The sequence below is a fragment of the Heterodontus francisci genome, chromosome 31, assembly GCF_036365525.1.
Source record: "Heterodontus francisci isolate sHetFra1 chromosome 31, sHetFra1.hap1, whole genome shotgun sequence".
NCBI classification, from domain to species: domain Eukaryota; kingdom Metazoa; phylum Chordata; class Chondrichthyes; order Heterodontiformes; family Heterodontidae; genus Heterodontus; species Heterodontus francisci.
The window spans coordinates 51986824-52012972 of NC_090401.1; the positions used below are offsets into that span (position 1 = coordinate 51986824).

Here is a 26149-nt window from a genome sequence, read left to right on the forward strand (position 1 = left end):
CCTGCAGAAACCCATTGGTAACCGCATTTAAGTCGCAAAACACCTGTCAACCATTATCCTTTGCTTCCTGCCACTAAACCTATTTTGGATCCAATTTGCCACTCTCTCTCTCGAATCCCAAAGGCTTTTATGTTTCTTTTACCAGCCTGACAAGTGGAACCTTGTCAAAAACCTTGCTAAAATGGCTATAATTACTTGAATTCTCCCTTCCTCCCTTTTTAAGCAATGGTGCAAATTTGGGAGTCCTCTAATCCTCTAGCACCAATCCTTTAGCCAGGGAGGATAGAAGTATGATGGCCAGAGCCTACACAATTTTCTCCCTTGCTTCTTTTAACAACCTGGGATATATTTTATCTGGGTGTGGTGATTTATCTCCTTTCAAAGACGTCAAACCCTTTAATACTGCCTCTCTCAATGTTATTTTTATATTCGTTCATGGGATGTGGGTGTCACTGGCTAGGCCAGCATTTACTGTCAGTCCATAATTGTCCTTGAGAAGGTGGTGGTGAGCCGCCATCTTGAACCGCTGCAATCCATGTACACCCACAGTGCTGTTAGGAAGGGAGTTCCAGGATTTTGACCCAGCGATAGTGAAGGAACGGCGATATAGTTCCAAGTCAGGATAGTGTGTGGCTTGAAGCAGATCTTGCAGGTGTCGGTGTTCCCATGCATCTGCTGCCCTTGGCCTTCTAGGTGGTAGAGGTCGTGGGTTTGGAAGGTGTTGTCTAAGGAGCCTTGGTGTGTTGCTGCAGTGCATCTAGTAGATGGTATACGCTGCTGTCACTGTGTGCTAGTGGTGGAGGGAGTGAATGTTTGTGGATGGGTTGTCAATCAAGTGGGCTGCTTTGTCGTGGATAGTGTCGAGCTTCTTCAGTGTTGGAGCTGCACCCATCCAGGCAAGTGGAAAGTATTCTATCACAATTCTGACTTGTGCCTTGTAGATAGTAAACAAGCTTTGGGGAGTCAGGAGGTGAGTTACTCGCCGCAGGATTCCTAGCCTCTGACCTGCTCTTGTAGCCATGGTATTTATATGGCTACTCCACTTCAGTTTCTGGTCAGTGGTAAGCCCCAGAATGTTGATAGTGGGGGGTTCAGCAATGGTAATGCCATTGAATGTCATAGGGAGATGATTAAATTCTCTCTTGAGATGGTCATTGCCTGGCACGTGTGGCGCGAATGTTACTTGCCACTTCTCAGCCCAAGCCTGGATATTGTCCAGAACTTGTTGCATTTCTACACAGACTACTTCTGTATCTGAGGAGTCACAAATGGTGCTGAATAGGGTGCAACCATCAGCGAACATCCCCACTTGTGACCTAATGATTGAAGGAAGGTCATTGATGAAGCAGCTGAAGATGGTTGGGCCTAGGACACTACCCTGAGGAACTCCTGCGGTGATGTCCTGGAGCTGAGATGATTGACCTCCAATAACCGTAACCATCTTCCTTTGCGCTAGGTACGACTCCAACCAGCGGAGAGTTCTCCCATTGACTCCAGTTTTGCTTGGGCTTCTTGATGCCATACTTGGTCAAATGCTGCCTTGATGTCAAGGGCAATCACTCTCACCTCACCTCTTGAGTTCTGCTCTTTTATGCATGTTTGATCCAAGGCTGTAATAAGGTCAGGAGCTGAGTGGCCCTGGTGGAATCCAAACTGAGTGTCACTGAGCAGGTTATTGCTAAGCAAGTGCCGCTTGATAGTACTGTTGATGACCCCTTCCATCACTTTGCTGATGATTGAGAGTAGGCTGATGGGGCGGTAATTCGTCAGGTTGGATTTGTCCTGCTTTTTGTGTACAGAACATACCTGGGCAATTTTCCACATTGCTGAGTAGATGCCAGTGTTGTAGCTGTACAGGGACAGCTTGGCTAGGGGTGCGGCAAGTTCTGGTGCACAGGTCTTCAGTACTATTGCTGGAATGCTGTCAGTGCCTTCAGTCGTTTCTTGATATCAGGTGGAGTGAATCGAATTGGCTGACGACTGGCATCTGTGATGCTGGGGACTTCAGGAGGAGGCTGAGATGGATCATCCACTCGGCATTTCTGACTGATTGTTGCGAATGCTTCAGCCTTATCTTTTGCGCTGATGTGCCGGGCGCCCCCATCATTGAGGATGGGGATGTTTGTGGAGCCACCTCCTCCAGTTAGTTGATTCATTGTCCACCACCATTCATGACTAGATGTGACTGCAGAGCTTGGATCTGATCCGTTGCTTTTGGGATCGCTTAGCTGTTTCTATCGCATGCTGCTTACGCTGTTTGGCATGCAAGTAGTCCTGGGTTGTAGCTTCATCAGGTTGACACCTCATTTTTAGGTATGCCTGGTGCTGCTTTTGGCATGCCCACTTCATTGAACCAGGGTTGATCCCTCGGCTTGATGGTAATGGTAGAGTAGGGGATATGCCGGGCCATGAGGTTACAGATTGTGGTTGAATACAATTCTGCTGCTCCTGATGGCCCACAGTGCCTCATGGATGCCCAGTTTTGCACTGCTAACTCTGTTCGAAATCTATCCCATTTAGCACAGTGGTAGTACCACACAACACGATGGAGGGTAGCCACAAAGTGGAGACAGGACTTCGTCTCCACAAGGACTGTGCAGTGGTCACTCCTATCAATAGTATCATGTACAGATGCATCTGCGGCAGGCAGATTGGGGAGGACGAGGTCAAGTATGTTTTTCCCTCTTGTTGATTCCCTCACCACCTGCCGCAGATACAGTCTAGCAGCTGTGTCCTTTAGGATTCTGCCAGCTCGGTCAGTACGAACATACGAATTAGGAGCAGGAGTAGGCCACTCGGCCCTTCGAGCCTGCTCCACCATTCAATAAGTTCATGGCTGAACTGATTACTCCACAATCATGGCTGATCTGATTGTAACCTCAACTCCACATTACCACCTACCCCCGATAACCTTCCACCCCCTTGCTTATCAAGAATCTATCTACTGCCTTAAAAATATTCAAAGACTCTGCTTCCACTGCCTTTTGAGGAAGAGAATTCCAAAGACTGTCGACCCTCTGAGAATAAATTTCTCCTCATCTCTGTCTTAAATGGGCAACCCCTTATTTTTACACAGTGACCCTTATTTCTAGATTCTCCCACAAGGGGAAACATCCTTTCCACATCCACCCTGTTGAGACTCCTCAGAATCTTGTATATTTCAATCAAGTCGCCTCTTACTCTTCTAAATTCCAGCAGTTACAAGCCCAGCCTGTCCAATCTTTCCTTGTAAGACAGCCCGCCCATTCCAGGTATTAGTCTAATAAACCATCTCTATACTGCCTCCAAAACATTTACATCCTTCTTTAAATAAGGAGACCAGTACCCTACACACTACTCCAGATGTGGTCTCACTGATAGCCTGTGTAGCTGAAGCATAACCTTTTGTGTTCAATTCCTCTCACGATTAACAATAACATTCTATTAGCTTTCCTAATTACATGCTGTCCCTGCATTCTAACCTTTTGCAATTCATGCACTAGGACACCCACATCCCTCTAAAGCTCAGAGCTCTGCAATCTCTCACCATTTCTATCATATGCTTTTTTATTCTTCCTGCCAAAGTGGACAATTTCCCACTTTCCCACGTTATACTCTATTTGCTAGGTCTTTGCACACTCATTTAACCTATCTATATCCCTCTGTAGCCCCCTTATGTCCTCTTCACAAGTTACTTTACTGCCTATCATTGTGTCATCAGCAAATTTAGCAGCCATACCTTCTGTCCCTTCTTCCATGTCATTTATATAAATTGTAAAAAGTTGAGGCCCCAGCACAGATCCCTGTGGCACACCACTCATTACATCTTGCCAACCAGAAAATGACCCATTTATGCCTACTCTCTGTTTCCTGTTAGCTAGCCAGTCTTCTATCCATGCCGATATGTTACCATGAGCTTTTATTTTCTGCAGTAACCTTTGTTGTGGCACCTTATCAAATGCCTTTTGGAAATCTAAGTACAGTACATCCACCGGTTCCCCTCTGTCCACAGCACATGTAACTCCCTCAAAGAACTCCCAATAAATTGGTGAAACATGATTTCCCTTTCACAAAACCAAGTTGACTCTGCCTGATTACCTTTAATTTTTCTAAATGCCCTGCTATACCATTTTTAATAATAGCTTCTAACACTTTCCCTCAGACAGATGTTAAGCTAACTGACCTGTAGTTTCCTGCTTTCTGTCTCCCTCCCTTTTTGAATAAAAGAATTACATTTGCTATTTTCCAATCGAATGGAACCTTCCCCGATTCTAAGGAATTTTGGAAAATTAAAACCAGCGCATCAACTATCTCACTAGCCACTTCTTTTAACACCCTAGGATGAAGTCCATCAGGACCCGGGGACTTTTCAGCCTGCAGCTCCAACAATTTGTTTAGTCCCATTTCCCTGGTGATTGTAATTTTCTTGAGTTCCTCCCTCCCTTCCATTTCTTGACTTACAGCTAATACTGTGATGTTACTTGTATCCTCAGTAGTGAAAACGGATACAAAATATCTGTCCAATTCATCTGCCATCTCATTATCCATTATTAATTCCCCAGACTCACTTTCTATAGGACTAATGCTCACTCTGTTAACTCTTCTTTTTTAAATATCTATAGAAACTCTTACTATCTGTCTTTATATTTCTAGCTAGCTTTCTCTTGTACTCTAATTTTACCTTCCTTATCAATCTTTTAGTCATTCTTTGCTGTTTTTTATATTCTGTCCAATCTTCTGACCTGCCTCCCATCTTTGCACAATTATAGGCTTTTTCTTTAAGTTTGAAACTATCTTTAACTGTTTTAGTTAACCACGGATGGCGGGTCCCACCCTTGGAATTTTTCTTTCTCGTTGAAATGTATCTGTGTATTCTGAAATATCCCCTTAAGTGTCTGCCACTGCATTTCTATTGACCTATCCCATAACCTGATTTGCCAGTTCACTTTAGCTAGCTCTGCTTTCATGCCCTCATAATTGTCATAGTCATACAGCAGAGAAACAGACCCTTCGGCCCACCGTGTCCATGCCGACCATAATGCCGATCTATACTAATCCCATCTGCCTGCATTAATTACATATCCCTCTATGCCTTCCTCATTCAAGTACCTGTCCAGATGCCTCTTAAATGTCGCTACTGTTCTTGCCTCCGCCACCTCCTCAGGCAGCTCATTCCAGATACCCACTATTCTTTGTGTGAAAAATTTACCCCTTTGATCCCCTTTAAACCTCCTCCCTCTCACCTTAAATCCATGCCCTCTAGTTTTAGTCACCCCTACCATGGGAAACAGACTGTGGCTATCTACCCTATCTATGACTCTCATAATTTTATATACTTCTATCATGTCCCCTCTCAGCCTCGTTCACTCCAGGGAAAACCGACCCAGCCTATCCACTTGTCCTTGTTTAAGTTTAAAATACTAGCCTTGGGCCCTCTCTTCTCTCCCCCAAACTGAATGTAAAATTCATATGATTGCTGCTACCTAGGGGCGCCTTAACTATGTGGTTATTAATTAATATTTCATTGCCCAATACCAGGTCTTGTGTACCTGCTCTCTGGATGGCTCCAGAACGTATTGTTCCAAGAAATTATCCCGAAAACTTTCTATGTACTCCTCATCTAGGCTACCCCTGCCCATCTGATTTTTCCAGTCTATATGTAGGTTAAAATCTCCCATAATTATTGCTGTACCTTTCTGACAAGCTGCCATTATTTCTTCCTTTTATATCCCGTCCTACAGTGTGGTTAATGTTAGTAGTGGTGCTACCGAGCCACTCTTGGTGATGGACATTGAAGACCCCACCCAGAGTACATTCTGCACCTTTGCCACCCTCAGTGCTTCCCCTAAGTGGTGGTCTACATGGAGGAGTACTGTTTCATCAGCTGAGTGGTAGGTGGTAATCAGGAGGTTTCCTGATGCCATGAGACTTCATGGGGTCCGGAGTCGATGTTGACACCCACGGCAACTCCCTCCCGACTGTATACCACTATGCCACCACCTCTGCTGGGTCTGTCCTGCCGGTGGGACAGGACATACCTGGGGATGGTGATGGCGGTGTCTGGGACATTGTCTGTAAGGCATGATGGTGAGTATGACTATATCAGGCTATTGCTTGATTAGTCTATGGGACGGCTCTCCCAACCTTGGCCACAAGCCCCCAGATGTTAATAGGGAGGACTTTGCGGGGATGACGGGGTTAGGTTTGCCGTTGTCATTTCCAGTGCCTAGGTTGATGCCAGGTAGTCCGTCCCATTTCATTCCTTATTGACTTTGTAACTGTTTGGCACAACTGAGTGGCTTGCTAGGCCATTTCAGAGGGCAGTGCTGTGGGTCTGGAGTCGCATGTAGGCTAGACCAGGTAAGGACAGCAGATTTCCTTCCCTTAAGGACATTAGTGAACCAGATGGATTTTACGACAATCAACAATGGTTTCATGCCATCATTAGACTAGCTTTTAATTCCAGATTTATTAATTGAATTCAGATTCTACTTTCTGCTGTGGTGGGATTCAAACCCAGGACCCCAGAGCCATACCTTGGGTTACTAGTCCAGTGGTAATACCACTACCCCACCACCTCCCCTAAATGTTTATCCTACCAGTATTTTGCACTCTGTTACAATCCCATTGGGACTGTTAACCTTTTAGAAAAAGTGAAAGTCGAATTCCCAGTTATTATTGAAAGAATTATGCCATAAGATTTCACATTTTAACAAAAAAACTTTACAAGAGTTAAAGAAAGCAAAACATTACTAACAACGCTACCATTTGAAATCACTCACACTTCAAACTTAAAATCTTAACAAAACAGGAAGACGCATACTCTTAACTCTAAATCCCAACATAACACCCCTGTTTGACTTTTACTTCCACCCCAAAGGTTTCCCTATATGTTACAGGATCTTGGCAGTTTGTCTGTTTTTCTCTCTGTGACCAATCCAAAGTGTACCACAGCTCATAGGAATTCACTTCAATTTTCCCTAATCTCTCAGCTGTCTTCTGAGGTTTGAGATCTCCTGAGAATTCTCCCTCCAGCATCTGTTCAGCAATCCTCCACTTCTCTTCCACACCACCCGAATCTGGACTTCCCAGCTTGAGCACAGGCCTTACTCAAAATGGAAACATCCCTTGTTCCCCTTGATGTCTTGGCTGCTCCAAAACCCAACTGCTTTCTCTGTGACCAACAACCTGTCTGAAACCAACAGCTTTCCAAAAGCCAACTCTGTCTCTGTCAGAAAGCACCCAAATCAAAACACCAACAGATACCCCCTACATCGTCTATCTCCACAGCAATATGGTACATGTGGGATGTCAGAGATAGCAATTTAAGCTAATTACCTCCAACTCCAAAAATATCTCTGATTCCTTCTTGCTCTCATGAATAATTGATATTGCTAACAATGACTGAGCAAACTCTTCCAGACTTTCTGGTTCCAATGGCCCTACTAAATGAGCCCACCTGCTGTTTATGGCGCTCTCCTCTCTAAATCTGTGTCTGTAAGCATTCATGGAGAGATGTTTGAACTTTAAATCTTGGGTGGTCTGCAACCTTTTGAAATTCTTACAGCTACACATTTAATACCCCAAAACTAAAAGTGACCTCTTAAAAAATATTAATACAAACCATGAGCCAGGTGACCGTAGCATCTCTTCCTCCTTAACTATGATGTCATCATCGGCCCCCTCTTTTGTGGATAGCCACAAAGTATTCATTGAGAATCTTACCCACGTCCTCAGCCTCCACCCAAGGCTAAGAGCAGATTTGATAGAGGTGTTTAAAATCATGAAGTGGTTATATAGAGTAAATAACGAAAAGCTGTTTCCAGTGGCTGAAGGACCAATAATGAGAGGGTACAAATTTAAGGTGTTTGACAAAAGAAACAGAGGCAATATGAGGAAAAGTTATTTTACATAACGCGTGGTTAGGATTTGGAATGCTCTGTTTGATAGGGTGGTGGAAGCAGATTCAGTAGTAACCTTCCAAAGGGCATTGGATAAATGCTTGAAGGAGAAAAAATTGCAGGTATATGGCAAAGGAGTGGGACCAACTGGATTGCTCTTTGAAAAAGCTGGCGTGGATTTGAATGGCCAAATGGCTTCCTTCTGTGCTGTACCATTCTATGATTCATCACCAGTTGTTCTGCAAACTCTGTACCATAAACTGAGAGGATCCTGTTACTCTTTCACCCATTATATGGTTGATTAAAACTTTGAAGTCAAAGTATTGGTTATGAGGGATATGCTTGCTAGACTTTGTGTTTAAAGTTAGTGTTTCCAAGCACTTATTGATGTACAATTGGTTACAAATTTGTGTTCTTTCCAGGTACTACTTGTGTCTTCAGCTGCGTCAGGACATAATTACTGGATGTTTGCCATGTTCATTTGTTACCCTTGCCCTTTTGGGATCATACACTGTCCAGTCAGAGCTGGGTGAATATGATCCAGAGTTGCATGGAACAGATTATCTTAGTGAGTTCAAATTGGCCCCAAATCAAACAAAAGAACTGGAAGAGAAAATTATGGAGCTTCATAAAACTCACAGGTATGTTTAATTTTAAAAAAAAAAGTAACTTGAACATTATATCACTCGCATGTCAGAATGCTCAGGTATCAATAATTCCAGTTATTATGGAAAAGTAACCGCCCTATCCTATCTTGGAAACTAGTATTGTTTTCTAATGTAGGATTATATCTATTTATCAGTGTATATGTTCCATTTTGACAGTTAATCGTATCTGCAATATCAAATCTTGTAATATTAAAACAGTATCATTTTTCTTGTGCTAATGAGCCACCAATAGTGCATGCCATGTTTTTGTGTAATACTAGAATGTTGTAATGCATACTAGTAAGAAAGTGAAGGCAAATGTCTGAACTGGATTGAAAAATAATGAGTGAAGTTGCACTTAACCCGTATGATGCTTGGTTTATGTAATATGTAAAAGAAAAAGAAAGAACTTTCATTTATATAGTGTCTTTCAAGACCTCAGGACATCCCAAGGCACTTCACAGCTAATGAGGTACTTTAAAAAGGTAGTCACTGTTGTAATATAGGAAACACAGCAGCCAATTTGTGCACAACTAGATTCCATAGACAGCAATGAGATATTGACCAGATAACCTTTTTTCATAATGTTGATTAAGGGATCAATATTGGCAAAGACACCAACAGAACTCCCCTGCTCTTCTTCCTATCATTCCATAGGATCTATTATGTTCACCTGTAAAGGCAGATGGGAACTTGGTTTGTTACCTCGTCTGAAAGACGACACATTCTACAGTTCAGAACTTTCTCAGTACTGCATTGAAGTGTTGGCCTAGATTGTGGGCTCAAGTCTTTGAAGTGGCACTTGCATCCGAGTCCAATGGTTGTGAATTTGAGTATGCTACCACTGATGCTAACTTTTTCTCTTTGTTAGTGGCCATTATTTTAAAACCATGAATAATTTTTTCTAGTTTCCAAAAAAATTCAGATCAGCTATCCAGTCAGGAAATCATAGAATGGTGCACTTTAAAGAAATCTTTTACATTTTCTAAGACACACGACCTCTCCCTGGTACTGCATGTACATCTGATTTGGCCTGCATTCTGTTTTCAGTTTTTCTTCCCATGGTTCGCAGCATTTATAACTGCTAGTAACTAATTTTTTTTTTGTAGCTTGACCCAGTTCCTAGCCAATTTGACTTTAGCTTATTAAATGGTCAAATCTAAAATGGAGAGCTGCACACTTCATATGCAGATTCTGTGCTTATTGAATACATTTACATTATGAGCATTTGGTTTATTAACATTGTTTAAACTTTCTAGTTCTTTTATAGAAGAATGTAAAGCCTGTTTGTATAGGTGAAGTTTTGTTTGCCCCTAAACAGTGTCATGAATTTATTTCCTCATTTGCATTTAGAATTTTTCAGAATGCTTCCTCCCCAAAAGAACAGTTATGCTAATTCCCATCACTAATGATGATATGACTTAACGCACATCCCTCTCCCATTAGCTTCTTAACTCACGACAGTCAGATGCAGACTGCCACACATTATCGCATTCAGCTACAGCTTAACACTGTAATCACAGACGTGTTTTGATCCTTTGTGGTCAAAAGAAAAAGAAAGCGCTTAAATGCCTTGATATCATGCAGCTTTTTTCCCCCCTTTGTCTTTTCAGCAATTCTCTCCCTTATCATCTTGAATGTCCTCACTATTTGCTGATCACCTTCTGGTACTTCATCTGAGTGGCGATTCTTGATGTGCGAGCCTAGACTATCAGCATTGTTGTGAATGCACAGTTTCTGGACATTGACCAGGAGCCAGAACTGTGGTCAATCTTGTTTTCGCTAACACCAAGATCAATTGTAGCACCCCTACCATCACCCTTGCTGAGATCAACCAGCTTAGCACAGACCATGGGTGGTATTAGGTATCTTCCTGTTCTGTAGTTATTCACTGCTTAACCAAATCATCAGGGGAACTGATTATATAATATCCTTGCTACTCCTACTGGATAGTAATTGGAGGTGATTCTTCATTTTTTGCCATAATGTTGCTGTCAATACCTGTTTTAGCCAATTGTTTGAATTTAAAACTTCAAACACATTACTGTTCCGTATCCTCAGAGTACTTCACTTCAATGACTTCCCGCAGTGAGGGCGGCACAGTGGCACCACAGCCTCACAGTTCCAGTGACCCGGGTTCGATTCTGGGTACTGCCTGTGCGGGGTTTGCAAGTTCTCCCTGTGACCGCGTGGGTTTCCGCCGGGTGCTCCAGTTTCCTCCCACAGCCAAAGACTTGCAGGTTGATAGGTAAATTGGCCATTGTAAATTGCCCCTAGTGTAGGTAGGTGGTAGGAGAATGGTGGGGATGTGGTAGGGAATATGGGATTAATGTGGGATTGGTATAAATGGGTGGTTGTTGGTCGGCACAGACACGGTGGGCCGACGGGCCTGTTTCACTGCTGTATCTCTAAATACGAATGAATGTGAGAACAATGTGCGTTAAATCAGAGATTTTCAAAAGTTGCTTTAACAATATTTCTTCCCAGGGCTATGACTCCAGCACAAGCAGATCTGCAGTTCTTGGAGAATGCTAAGAAGCTTTCAATGTATGGTGTGGACTTCCATCCTGCTAAGGTACAAAGTCTGTTCCATTTTAATTTTTCAACCAATTGTTTAAAAAATAAATCACGCCTATTTTTGCAGAAAACTCTATCAGTCAAAATATTGGGATAAAACTTACTGTATAGCAACTAGTTTAAAATAGCTAGTTTCATAACATCTACCTTTGACTTTTTGCCTGCTGAATATAAATATATGGAGCTAGCTGCATAATTAATGTAAATCAGTCTTGTTAGGAGTTACTGTTTGTTTCAGCTCTCAACTTTATGCTGCTTCCTTCTTGAGACTTTAACTACAGTTATCAGAGAATACAGCTGACAGCAGGAATGCACTATTCAATGTTGGTGGATTTCACTAGTTTTTAAGCATATTGAGACTCAGAAACCTATATTACAATGTTCCAGTTGCAGATATTTAGTTTAACAACTGTGAAATGGTTAGTCTAGTAATCAAAATGTATTTTTATGTGCAACACAAAATATTTTCTCATGTCTGAGACTGTATAGAATGAATATTCAATTAGGATTTGTAAGTATCAGACTCTATTGAATCCTTTGAGGTCTGAGAGTGGACCTACATCTGCCATTTGGGTTTTCATTTAGAATTTGTAGATGTACACTATCAATAAAAAGATTTGTAATGTTTAACTATATTTGTTGTGGCCAATGGTTGCAGGATTTTTACCAGTTATGTGTATTGTTGTCACCTTACTCTGTACAGTTTTAATTATGGTGCAGTAATGATAAAAGACAGTTCAGGTAAAAAGAAATGACAGCACAACATGTACAAGCAAAATATTCTTACAAAAAAGGAATAAAAATTAAACCTGAAAATAACATATCAACACAGCAATTTACATATTCCACTCACTGATTTTGAGTCATAGTTCAAGAGATGCTCCTATCTGATTGACTAGAGTGTTTAGTGCACTGTTTCAGGAGGGAAAGACTGACTCACTTCCTCACCTTGGCCAAAAAGAACTCAGTTGGTGGGTTCTGAATGTTGTGACCCATGGCTACTTAAATTTGATTTGACTTCTAAAGACCTCATCTATTCTCCTAAGTGTTTAAAAATTGTATAACAAGATAAGATCAGTAAGACGCTTCCTTCTAAATGTGTTTATGTTTTAGAGGAAATTGGATTTTATTTAAGGAGCTTACTTGGAGTAGAGCCACATTTGCTCAAGGCGGAGGTGCTACACAAGATTTATTTTTAATCCAGCAGATGATGTTGATTCTTCTGTATTGGACTCCTGGCCAGTTCTCCTCTTAAAAAACAAAATCATTATCCACTTGTTTAAGTGCTTGTTTGTCTTTCCTGAGAGGGAGCTTTGTATGTCCAACTCACTAACCACTTCCCCTCCCCTTGCCTCATTATTGGTTACAGTGCAGTTTGCCACACTGGCCCTACTCTCTAGAACTCCCTCCCTAAATTCTTCCATCTCTCAATATCCATATACACTTTTTAAAAAGAAAACATTCATACCTAACTTTTTAGCCAAATTTTGAGTTACGCCTCCTAATCTCTTCCTCCATTGCTCCACTTCTATTTCTGCAACACCTTGGAATTTTTTTTTTCATTAAAGGTGCTTTATAAATGAGCTTTGGTCTTTCTCTGTAAATCTTGTCTATCCCATTTTTTTGTTGGAAATGAAAGGTGGCTGTTTAAGGGAAAACTTACATGCTGTAGCTGTTTTTGTTGTAGTATATCTTTAAGTGGGTATGTCCATAATCTGTATACATCAAACAGGATATGATGTCATCTGCCAAGTGACACAGTAGTTGGAATGTGTTAGTTGACCAAGCAAAACATACCAGTAAGAGCTTTCCAATATGTATATACTACTGTAATCTTCGAATAAAGAACTCCGTTTAGTTTACCAGTCCTACCTGAGTGATTGGTAAGTTTGTGTGTGAAGGATAGAAGGGAACACAATATGGTGGTAGCGAATGAGAGTTTGAAGATTTTGAGCTTTTAAGGCACATCAGGAGAGCATCAGATTCAGCTTGGGAACACCTCAGCAGTCTGTGAGGGAAACAGAAGCTACGAACAGAGCTCAGAGAGATGAAGCACTATCAGTAGGCAGTACTCCGTTGAGAACAGTGCATAACTGTACAAAGGGGCCGTGATTTGAATCGGACTGGTGCAGGTTGATTCAAAGGCAGGCTTGAACAAAAAAGGTTGGGGGAAAAAAGCCATCGCAGCCATCATAGTTATTTGGGACGTTGTGGTGCTGTTCATGCCAAAATCCGCTTCATGGGCGGGGCCTGAAAAAGCACTTGGAGGGGAGCAACAGCACCACAGACCTGCAGTGCCGTAGAGTTCAGAAACAGGGCGTGGCAAGTAAAAGTACTGCCGGCAGCTAGATCTGCAACACATTGAAGCCTTTCTGTGGAGGAAAGCAGGAAAGCTTCTTCTAGGAAATCACAGAAAATCCCGGGAATGTCAGCAAGATGTCAGTAAAATTCCCAGGTATGAATTGGAAAGCAGCGGATAGTCTTTCCAAATTCAAACTTTTCAAATGAATGGTAGAGCTGTGGTTTCTTGATTTTGCTGTATCAGAACCAATTAAACAAGCAGTCAAAACTAAGATAGCAATCAGAAACAGAGGGCTTCATAGGCTGAATACCTCAGGCATATTGGAAGATGATCAGAAAGACCCCAAGAAAATGTGGACCACACTAGAAGACCAACTACATATGAAAGTCAATTTCAGAATACATCTGTTGGAATCTATATCATACAGGCAGCAACCAAAAGAGTCAATCGACCAATCTGTTCAGTTGCTGCAGGGACAAAGGTAGGGACTGTGACTTTTCTGAAGCTGAGTTATCTGAAAGAATTGCAGAGCTGATAATGTCGACATCCATTGAAGCTTTTCAAAAGGACCTCCTAGAAAAGCTAAAGGTCTTGACATTGAAGCTTTATTAAAAGACGGGTGTAAACACGAAGCTGTTCTTGCAGGCTGACGGAGTTTGCAAGTACTAGATGTGGCTTCAACTATTTATATGGTAGCCAAGATGGCGAAACCGAACAAGCTGTGTGGAAAATGTGGACTTCTTCATCCACCAAGAACTTGTCCAGCATACCAGGATCATTGTAAGCATGTGGTGTTAAAGAGCATTGGGCATGCCAGTGTAAGAAACCCTGTTCAGAAGCTGTGGCAAGAGGTCACCCCAAGCCACAACCAAGTAGAAAACATATGCAGCACACTGGCAGCAAAACAGAGCATACCAGGCATGGAGGCGAGTGCATATATGAAGTCACCAGCACAGCAGACAGCATGGAAAACAACAATGTCTAAGTTCTTATAAAGGGGAGTGAGCAAGCGTTCCATGTTTCATCTATGGACCTGGTAATGTTGACTCACATCACTGGAAGCATTTTTAACCATTAATATTGTGTGTCCTAGGAAGATTGGAAAGTGCACACTGAGGGCCAAAATTGACACCGGGGTGAGCGCCAATATCCTTCCCCTAAGCATACTGAAGGATATGTACTTCCAACATTTGGAGAGTGATGATACAACCAACTACAGCTAATTTAACTGCATATAATGGATTGATGATTCATTGCATTGGTACAGTAACACTGAAGTGCAGCTACAATCAATTGGCATGGTCATCACAAATCTTTTATGCCATTGATACACAAAATCCAGCTATAGTAGGCCTACCAGCATCCAGATACCTTAAGCTCGTTATTACTCATAGGATCAACAAGGTACCAGTAGGGATATTGGATACCCAGAACAACCCCATTGAGTCAGTCCTCGACTTGACTTGAAATCTAAATACCCAGACCAATCCAATCAGTAGTTTTAAAGGGGATGCAGTCATACACCGACAAGAAGATGCAATTCTGTTAATAAACCCATCAAGAAAATGCAGATTTCATATCCAAGGAAAATTAGAAGTTGAACTGGATGAATTGGAGCAAGACAGTATTATCCGTAAAGTTCAACAGCACGCGGACTGGTGCAGTTTGATTACATGCGTGGTAAAGAAGGACGGAACCATTATGGTTTGTCTAGACTCGAGACATCTTAACCAGGCATTGAAAAGATGTCCATGCAAGATTTCAACGTTGGAAGAATTGAATCCAAAGTGTGCCCATGCGAAAATCTTCAAGTTGGATGCTAAAAGGTTACTGGTCTTTCCATCTAGCGGAAGGCTGACGAGAGTTGACAACATTTCGGACACTGTTCAGATGGTACTGTTTTCAAAGATTGCCTTTTGTTTATCAGTCAGCCAGGACTTGTTCCAATGGCACATGGACCGAATCACTGGAGAGGTGTCGGAATGCGTTTACATCGCCAATCATATTGATGTGGTTGGCAAGAGGAAGGATAAACACTATCTCAATTTATACCTTTTAACGGAGGCAGCACGTTGTGAAGGCCTTGTCTTCAATAGTTGAAAAAATGCAGGGTGAATGTGTGTCACATTACTACTTTTGATCTGTATCTTCAAGCGACTGCATCTGTCTGGATTTAAGCAAATTGGAGGACTTTGCACCATGCCTTCTCCACAGGGCAGGGAGGATCTACAGCATTGTCTGGAATTATTTAACTTCCTCACACCGTACATTCCTAGCTTTGCTCAGAAGGCATCATTGCTTATGGAGCTATTGAGGAAGTACCATTCATACGGCAGGAGGACCATCAGCACATGTTTGAGGCGTTAAAGTCACTCTCAGAAGAAATGGCTTCAATCCAGTTTTATGACCCCAGGAAAGAAACCACCTTGAAGCATTGCAGATGGGGCTTTGAGTTTGCATTCTGCAGGATGGAGAACCCAATGTGTTCAGATCAAAGATCTTGTCTCCCGCTCTGCATTTGAATAGTTCCCTTGTGTTGGAGATGCTTGCTCTAGTATTTGGCATAATATAGGAATATAGGAACAGGAGTAGGCCATTCAGCCCGTCGAGCCTGCTCCGCCATTCAATACAATCATGGCTGATCATCCACTTCAGTGCCTTTTTTCCCATATCCCTTTATGTCATTGGTATTTAGAAATCTGTTAGTCTCTACTTTAAACGTACTCAATGACTGAGCTTCCACAGCCCTCTGGAGTAGAGAATTCCAAAGATTCACAACCCTCTGAGTGGGTAAAGAAATTTCTCCTCATCTCGGTCCAAAGTGGCTTTCCCCCGTATTTTGAAATTATGTCCCCTGGTTTTAGACTCCCCAACCTGGGGAAACATCTTAGCTGCACCCTGTCTATCCCTTTAAGTATTTTGTTGACTTCAATGAGATCACCTCTCATTCTTTGAAACTCTAGAGAATATAGGCCCAGTTTCTCCAATCTCTCCATGGGACAGTCCCGCCGTCCCAGGTACAAGTTTGGTGAACTTTCGTTGCACTCCCTCTATGGAAATAATATCCTTCCTGAGGTAAGGGGACCAAAACTGCACACCGTACTCCAGGTGCGGTCTTAACCCAAGGTTCTATACAATTGAAGCAAGACTTCACTATTCCTGTACTCTCATCCTCTTGCAATAAAGGCTAACATACCATTGGCCTTCTTAATTGCTTGCTGCACCTGCATGTTAGCTTTCAGTGATTTATTGACGAGGACACCCAGGTCCCTTTGTACGTCTACACTTTCTAATCTCTTACCATTTAAGAAATGCTCTGCACATCTGTTCCTCCTACCAAAATGGATAACCTCACATTTTTTCACATATCCCATCTGCCATGTTCTTGCCCACTCACTAAGTCTGTCCAAATCCCCTTGAAGCCGCTTTGCATCTTCTTCACAACACACATTTCCACCTAGTTTTGTGTCACCTGTGAACTTGGAAATATTGTATTTGGTCCCCAGATCCAAATCATTGATATATATTGTGAACAGCTGGGTCCCAAGTACTGATCCTTGTGGTACCCCACTAGTCACAGCATGCCAATGCAACAAGCACCCGTTTATTCCTACTCTCGTAAATGATTTCATACGTATCTTTATGGAAGACATTGTCGAAAGGGGCCACAAACCCCTTGAAATGATATGGTGAAAACCTTTGACGATGCACTGCCTAGGTTGCAAGGATTGTTGATTAAAAATAAGCATACGATTGCGATGTTAACTACAAGCCAGGCAACATGATGGTTACGTCACATACCTTGAGAAAGTTGCCCACTCCGGTAAAGAATGCGGATGTTTCGTTGGATCTGCAGGTTGATTCACTAGACACAGAAGTTGAAGATGTGTTCCAGGTAGATTTGTTGAACTTTGGGCAACACAAATGTCAACAATTGCAAGAAGAGACATGCAAAGACCAAGTATTCCAGGCACTATGGAAACCATAATTGAAGGTTGACCTGATGCACTACAAGAAGTCCAGGAAACCTTAAGACCATTTTGGGCCTACCGAGATGAATTAGGAATATCAGGAGGTGTTATATTCAAGGATGGACAGGTTCTAATATATGAGTCGCTCCAGCCAGACATTCTAACACAATGACACTGTGTTTACATCGGTATTGAGCGCACTAGACGTCTGGCGAGAGAAACCATATACTGGCTAGGGATCAGCAGTGATCTAGAGAAGACTAAGAGTATATGTGAGGCATGTCAGGCACACCAGCCAAGCCAGCACATTGATACCTCCCGAGATTTCATCAAACTCGTGGACCAGGATTGCGACAGACCTATTTAGTGTTCATAGTGCCGATTTTCTTCTAGTGACAGACATTCCAAATTTCCGACAATTCAACAGTTGCACAATACATCGAGTGCAGCTGTTGCCAGTACACTGAGTGCCATTTTCAGTTTGTTTGGGACACCACAAGAAATTGTCTCAGACAACGGTCCTCAGTACATGGGCAAGCCATTTCGAGACACGTGGTGACAATGCAATGTGATCAATGCCCCACTTCTCACACATTATCCTCCATCAAATGGCCTGGTGCAGCGAGTGGTCTGTACTGTTAAGTCCTTGATTATTTAAATGCTGGGAAATGAAGCAGGATTTCCAGATCACAATGCTACATCTAAGTCAACACCATTGAGTGCACGTTTACCCTCACCTACTGAACTCCTGTTTAGGAGGTGTGTTCGAATGGCTCTCACGAGGCAAGTTTACAGTCGTACAAGACGAGTTACTGGAAAAACCGGGTGGATGAAAGATATGCATGACTGGCATGCAGGTAAAGAATTGTCAAATTTGACCATAGGACAAAAAATTTGATTCTACATTTGACAGAAGGAACTTGGTTTCCAGCTGAAATAGCTAAGGTTTGTCGAGAGCCAAGATCGTATGAAGCAGTGACACCAAATGGAGCGACATTACGCAGAAATTGATGTCAACTCTGGGAGACACCCAATTATGCAACACCCAGCAATCCTATCGCAAATAGAATCTTGAAATTGTGTACAGACTTGGTCATCTGTACATCTGCATAGGATGTGAGCCAAACAGGAAGGTTCTTCCATTTATGAAGATCCTGGTGCTAACTTTACCCACATTATGTATCTCTGGGATACATATCCAGGGCAGTTGCAAATGCTGGTATCCAGATTATACTGTGGGGCAGCTAATTGCTGTTCACTTAACTTATGTCATCATGTCATTGAAAAAAAATATCCAAACCAGCAGATTTCCACAGGGCAGAGTAAGGACTAAGAAACTGCTTTAAATGAACATTTTCTATTTGGTGATTTCTCTTACGTTTATGAATGTAGATGAATAACTACTTGATACTACAGATACTTCCACCATTTGTTAACATTTTAATAGGACCTTTAACATTTAGCAGTATAACCTCATAGTTGTTCACCAAGAAGCAGTTATAATTGTTACATTTTTTTTTTTTGTTTCTGTCAGTAGTGCTACACAATCTGCGTTTTAGCCCTGTTTTATTTAGAGGGAATCAATTGTACAATTCTTCTCCGTCCACCAGTGATGTATGCATCCAGTTACACATTTTCAGTTTAGGATCAAAGAATTCCGAAATTATGATGCACATTGTTTGCTGGTGTTGCAGTGTGACTGCTTGGAGCTTCAGGTAATTTATAGTGCCTGTAACCACATCGGAAGCTTTTATCCATTGAATCCCTGTGGCATTAATTTATAAATACATTGTTTTTCCATTCTGGAAATAAGTAATGTGCAGTTTTTTTTGTTGCATACTACCATTAATAGGATTGAAACCAGTCAAATTAATCAGAACAAGATAAATATGGCAAAGGTCAGCTGGAGAACTATTTATATCTTCTGGGAAATTTGTGTAATAGATGCTAATTGACCATATATTAGTGGACAGAGTTGTGTTTCACAGCTGAAATTTCTACATTGCCCCTAATTGTTTAGTGGCTTGTTACCCTTCAAATTTGTAACTTTTTTTCTCCCAACCCATTTAAAATGGGTTTACTGCTCATGTTCCACTCCAACGATAGAGATACAGCTCTCTGCTTTCAATGTCCTCAACATTGTCCTATCTTCCCCTCCCTCCCATCCCCACCCACCATAATAAAGTGCGCTGAGGTGTTTGGTCACTAGATTTAATAACAAGCTTCAATATGTGAAAATGTTTAAACAAATATATACTCTTTTTTTCTCAGTATTACTGATAGTTATTCAAATCAACTAGCTCTGTTAACTGAGCGACATTTAAATAATTTAATAGTTCAAATCATTGAGTTTGTTGGAACCTTCTGTGAAAGGTACATTGGACGAATTAGCTCCTGAAGTTAGAAACCGCCACAAAAAGATAACAGACTTCCTTATCTACATTAGAACTCAGCATATCAATTGTGACCTTGTGTATCTATTATATTGCTGTTTATCTTTTGCTCTGTAAAATTTTCTTGGTTCCAAATTAAATCTGATGATGTGAGGCACAGGATAGATCTAGTTGCTAAAGTAATTTACAAAAATATGGCTGTTTCTTTGTATTTTGGTATATATATTTTCCTGTATAAAACGTTTGTGACTTAAGCAATAAAACCATGTCATCATGTTTCATTGTTTCTAATCTGAGAATTATTTTCAAATTTTAAACCATATATATATATATATATATATATATATATATATATGTGAAAGTTTAAAAACTACTTTGTATGGCATGATGCGATGATATTAGTCACCATTTCCTAATTGAGAATGGCTATAAGCTTAGTTTCTGTGATTTGTCCATGAACACCAGCAGCTGTTTTGATCAAGTCTAGTTTTTCAAAGTTTTAAGTTTTTACTAAATTGATTTTTACTAAATGTATAAACATCCTTTTCCATTTCATAGAAAAAATGTATTTGCAAATTGCTCTTAAATAAAAGAAGCCAGTGCATAAACTCATTGACAGCAAACTTGTCATTACGCGCCACCACAATCAAAAATTGTTACAATCTTTAATCATTTTTAAAGCTCTGCAAAAATAGCAGCATGTTGTCACTAGGATTTTCACAAAATGGGTGTGTAGAATCTTCGTGTTAAGCCCACAACTACCATTAAAAACAATTATAGATTTTGTCCTCCCAACCTTGGAGTGTGTATATAAAGCATGTTTATAAGCAACAACAACTTGCATTTTGCATTTCTATAACACCTTTAACATAGTAAAATATCGCTAGGCATTTCACAGGAGCGTTTTCAAACAAAATTTGGCACTGAGCCATATAGAGAGATATTAGGACAGATGTCCAAAAGCTTGGTCAAAGAGGTAGATTTTAAGGAGCATCCTAAAGGAGGAGAGAGAGGCAGAGAGGTTTAGGGAGGAAATTCCAGAGCTTAGGGCCTAGATAGCTGAAGCCGGCAATGGTAGAACAATTAAAATCGGGGATGTGCAAGAGGTCGGAATTGGAGGAGTGCACAGATCTCTAAGGCTTGTACGGCTGGAGGGGGGTCACAGACATAGACAAGGCCATGGAGGGATCTGAAAACAAGGGTGAGAATTTTAAAATTGAGGTGTTGCCGGACTGGGAGCCAATGTAGGTCAGAGAGCACGACTAATGGATGAACAGGACTTGGTGCAAGTCAAGAGAAAGGCAACAGAGTTTAGATGAGCTCGAGTTTATGTAGGATAGAAGATGGGAATCCAGCCAGGAGACCATTAGAATAATCAAGTTTGGAGATAACAAAGGCATGGATGAGGGTTTCAGCAGCAGATAAGCTGAGGCAGGAGCAGAATCTGGCGATGTTACGGAGGTGGAAATAGGTGGTCTTGGTGATTGAGCCGATATGTGGTCAGAAGCTCATCTCTGGGTTAACCACAATACCCAAGGTTGAAAGGGAGAGGGATGGAGTCGGTGGTTAGGGAATGGAGTTTGTGGCGGGAATGAAGATAATGGCTTCACTCTTCCAAATATTTTATTGAAATTTCTGCTCATTGGTATTGGATGTCAGACAAGGAATTTTCAGTTCTAAAACACTGGGGTGAAGAACTGGTACATGACTGTTACTATCTGTGGTGAGAGCAACCCTGGGATGGTGCAAGATTTTTTTTATTCTTTCATGCGATGTGGATGTCGCTAACAAGGCCAGCATTTCTTGCCCACCCCATTTGTCCTTGCTGCCTCCCTGAACTGCTGCATCTGGTGAGGGTACACCCACAGTGCTGTTAGGGAGGGAATTCCAGGATTTTCAGCTGGCGACTGTGAAAGAATGGCAATATATTTCCAAGTCAGGGTGGTGTGGAACTTGCAGGTGGTGGTGTTCCCATGCATCTGCTGTCCTCCTCCTAGGTGGAGGAGGTTGTGGGTTTGGAAGGTGCTGTTGAAAGAGGCGTGGTGAGTTGTTGCAGTGTATCTTGTAGATGGTACACACTGCTGCCACTGTGCATCTGTGGTGGAGGGAGTGAATGTTTTTAAGATGGTGGATGGGGTGCCGATCAAGTGGGCTGCTTTGTCCTGGATGATGTCGAGCTTCCTGAGTGTTGTTGGAACTGCAGTCATCCAGGCAAGTGGACAGTATTCTGTCACACTCCTGAGTTGTGCCTTGTAGATGGTGGACAGGCTTTGGGGAGTCAGGAGGTGAGTTACTCGCTGCAGAATTCCCAGCCTCTGACCTGCACTTGTAGCCACGGTATTTATGGCTGGTCCAGTTCAGTTTCTGGTCAATGGTAACCCCCAGGATGTTGATAGTCAGGGACTCAGCGATGGTAATGCCACTAAATGTCAAGAGAGATGGTTAGATTGTATCTTATTGGAGATCGTCATGTCCTGGCATTTATGTGGCATGAATGTTACTGACCACTTATCAGCCCAAGCCTGGATGTTGTCCAGGTCTTGCTGCATATGGACACAGACTGCTTCTGTATCTGAAGAGTTGCAAATGGTACTAAACATCATAAAATCATAAGCGAACATCCCACTTCTGACCTTATAATGGAGGGAAGGTCATTGATGAAGCAGTTGAAGATGGTTGGGCCTAGGACACTGCCCTGAGGAACTCCTGCAGCAATGTTCTGGAGCTGAGGTGATTGGCCTCCAATAACCATAACCATCTTCCTTTTATGTTTGGTATGACTCCAACCAGTGGAGAGTTTCCCCCTTGATTCCCATTAACTTCAATTTAACTAGGGCTCCTTGATGCCACACTCTGTCAAATGCTGCCTTGATATCAAGGGCAATCACACTCGCCTCCCCCCTTGAGTTCAGCTCTTTTGTCCATGTTTGGACCAAGTTAATGAGGTCAGGAGCCAAGTGGTCCTGGCGGAACCAAACTGAACATCGGTGAGCAGGTTATTGCTGTTGATCGAGAGTAGACTGATAGGGCAGTAATTGGCTGTATTGGATTTGTCCTGTTTTTTGTGGACAGGACATACCTGGACAATTTTCCACATTGTCTGGTAGATGCCAGTGTTGTAGCTGTACTGGAACGGCTTGGCTAGGGGTGCGGCCAGGTCTTCAGTACTACAGCCGGAATGTTGTCAAGATCCATTGCCTTTGCATTATTCAGTGCCTTCAGCTATTTCTTGATGTCGCTTGGAATGAATCGAATTGGCTGAAGACTGTAATCTGTGATGCTGGGAAGCTCAGCAGGAGGCCGTGATGGATCATCCACTTGGCACTTCTGGCTGAAGATGGTTGTGAATGCTTCAGCCCTTTCTTTTGCACTGATGGGCTGGGCTCTCCCATCATTGAGGATGGGGAAATTTGTGGCGCTTCCTGCTCCTGTTATCTGTTTAATTGTCGTCCACCATTCACGAATGGATGTGGCAGGACTGCAGAGCTTAGATCTGATCCATTCATTGTGGGATTGCTTAGTTCTGTCTATTGCATGCTGCTTCCACTGACATGCAAGTAGTTCTGTGTAGACACCTCATTTTTAGGTATGCCTGGTGCTGCTCCTGGCATGCCCTCCTGCACTCCTCATTGAACCAGGCTTGTTGGTAATGATGGACTGAGGGATATGCCAGGCCATGAGGTTACAGATTGTGGTTGAATGCAATTCTGCTGCTGCTGATGGTCCACAGCGCCTCATGGATGCCCAGTTTTGAGCTGCCAGATCTGTTCTGAATCTACCCCATTTAGTCCAGTGGGAGTGCGGTAACACAGTGGAGGGTATCTTCAGTGTAAAGACGGGACTTCATTTTCTCAAGGAATGTGCCACGATCACTCCTACCAATACTGTCATGGATGCATTTGCAACAGGTAGATTGGTGAGGACAAGGTCTAGCAGGTTCTTCCCTCTTGTTGGTTCCCTTATCGTCTGCCACAGGCCCAATCTGGCAGACGCATCTTTCAGGATTCAGCTCACTCAGTCAAACGTGGTACTACCGAGCTACTCTTGGCGATGGACATTGAAGTCCCCCACCCAGAGTACTTTCTGTGCCCTTGTCACCCTTGGTGCTTCTTCCAAGTGGTGCTCAACATGGAGTACTGATTCATCAGCTGAGGGAGGACAGTGGGTGGCAATCAGCAGGAGGTTTCCTTTCCTCTGTTTGAACTGATGCTGTGAGACTGAGTTCCGGAGTCGATGTTGAGGACTCCAAGGGCAACTTCCTCTAATGTATACCACTGTGCTGCCACTTCTGGTGGGTTTGTCTTGCCAGTGGAACAAGACATACCCAGGAATGGTGATGGTGTCTGGGACATCGGATGTAAGGATTGTTTCTGAGAGTATGATTGTCAGGCTGTTGCTTGACTAGTCTGTGGGGCAGATCTCCCACTTTAGGCACAAGTCCTCCGATGTTAGTAAGGACGACTTTGCAGGGTCAACAGGGTTGGGTTTGCCTTTGTCATTTCCGGTGCCTAGGTCAATGCTGGGTGTTTCATCCAGTTTTATTCCTTTTCAACTTTTGTGTAGCGGTTTTGTACAACTGAATGGATGGTTTGGTTTGCTAGACCATTTCAGAGGGCAGTTAAGAGCCAACCACATCGCTGTGGGTCTGGAGTCATGTAGACCAGACCAAGTAAGGTGGTATCTCATAAGAATCATATTGGCACAGCATTAAAGCATAGTTGAAGTGAGTGATGTTTTTCCCCCTGACTTGTAGATACTAAAATACTGTCTAGTGACAATACTAGATAGTCCACAGTCCTGAGATTGAAACTTAGTTGAGTGCATTCCTTATATGCTATAATTTCAAAGATCTTGGCATTAAGCAACTTTATGACCACTTACTAATGAAGTCAGAATATCAATTTTAAAACACAGTATTATTTCCACTATTACATTTTCTGGACTTTTGAAAAATTTCAGATTAACTTTTGTTAGCTACCCACTTGAATTCTGAAGTATTGCAGTACTTTTCTTTATCTTTTTTTTTAAATGGAGCTGTGCAGTTAATTAGAAAATGTATTTTGTAGCATTTTAAAGGCAGTAAAAGTTTGAGTGGGAAAAAAGAGTTTGAATATGTTGTTCTTGCATCTCTCAAACAGATTTTATTTACCATGTTAGTCTTACAATGGGGTGCCAAGTTTCTAAATTATAAAACTATTTTTTACACCTTTTAAGCAGCTCAGATACCCAAATATTGTGCCTTGGTGGTAATTAATACGGGAAACAAACTAGAGATTTCCTTCCGATTAGACATCTGTAGCCCTTAGTTTTCACTAATCTTTAATTGCCTTGCCTTTTAGGATTTAGAAGGAGTGGACATCATGCTTGGAGTATGTTCAGGTGGCCTTCTTGTGTACAAAGACAGGCTCAGAATTAATCGATTTGCCTGGCCTAAAGTTCTCAAGATCTCGTACAAACGCAGCAGTTTTTTCATTAAAATTCGTCCAGGAGAGGTATGTACGTCCTGAAGTTCAACAGGAGGAAGTTTGGGAAGTGAAGTTATTCATATCTAAATGTATTTTTAACATAAAAATAACTCATTCGCCCATATATTTACTGGGAGTTTAAGTGCTTTGTGACTGGTGCTTCCAATGAGCAGGCATGTTAACAGTGTCATCTTGATGGAAAATTGTTTTTATTGTACAGAAATTTCACTCTATTTGCGGGCATTGCTGGCAAGGACAGCATTTAATGCCCATCCATAGCTGCCCTGAGAAGGTGGTGGTGGGCCATCTTCTTGAACTGCTGATAGTTTGATGCAACTGAGTGACTTGCTAGGCCATTTCAAAGGACAGTTAAGCGTCAACCATGTTTTTTTGTCAGACTTCAGTTACATATAAACCAGACTAGGTAAGGAAACCAGATTTCGTTCCCTAAGGAATAGTAGTGAACCAGTTCAGTTTTTACAATAATCACAACCATTTCTTGGTCACTTTTATTGATGTTAGCTTTTTATTTCCAGATTTTAGAAACTGAATTTAGCTCTCAAACTAGCATGGTGGTTTTGGATTCTCATTCTCCGGATTATTAGTTCAGACTTCTAGATTGCCAATAAAATAGTTGTGACGCTACTATATTCAAATTAACAAATGTTAAAATGTTCTTCCATTCTTCGATGCAAGCTCATTATCTACAGGTGTTGTGATAAGATAGTACATTGGATGCTTGCTATTAAAAATAAGGGTGACTGAATAGAGTTGAATGTGACAGTATGGATGAGAGTTGGTGAAAAGACAGAAAGTGGATAATGACTTTATTTTGGTCTCTTTCTTTCTCTCATGTGCTCTCTCTCTCCCAGCCACTACAGAGGCATAGTATCTTCAGAAACTATTTTTTCCTA

The 26149-nt window shown here is 41.9% G+C and overlaps 1 protein-coding gene across 7 annotated transcripts in view; it reads left to right on the plus strand.

The window, feature by feature from the left end:
• epb41a (erythrocyte membrane protein band 4.1a) overlaps positions 1-26149 on the plus strand; it is a 185431-nt gene that overhangs the window by 101025 nt on the left and 58257 nt on the right. For all 7 annotated transcript variants that reach the window (XM_068011576.1, XM_068011575.1, XM_068011580.1 and 4 more), the window contains exons 7-9: positions 8303-8521; positions 11015-11102; positions 25110-25262. In XM_068011576.1, coding sequence (XP_067867677.1) covers positions 8303-8521; positions 11015-11102; positions 25110-25262 — 460 coding nt within the window. The remainder of the gene's footprint in view (positions 1-8302; positions 8522-11014; positions 11103-25109; positions 25263-26149) is intronic.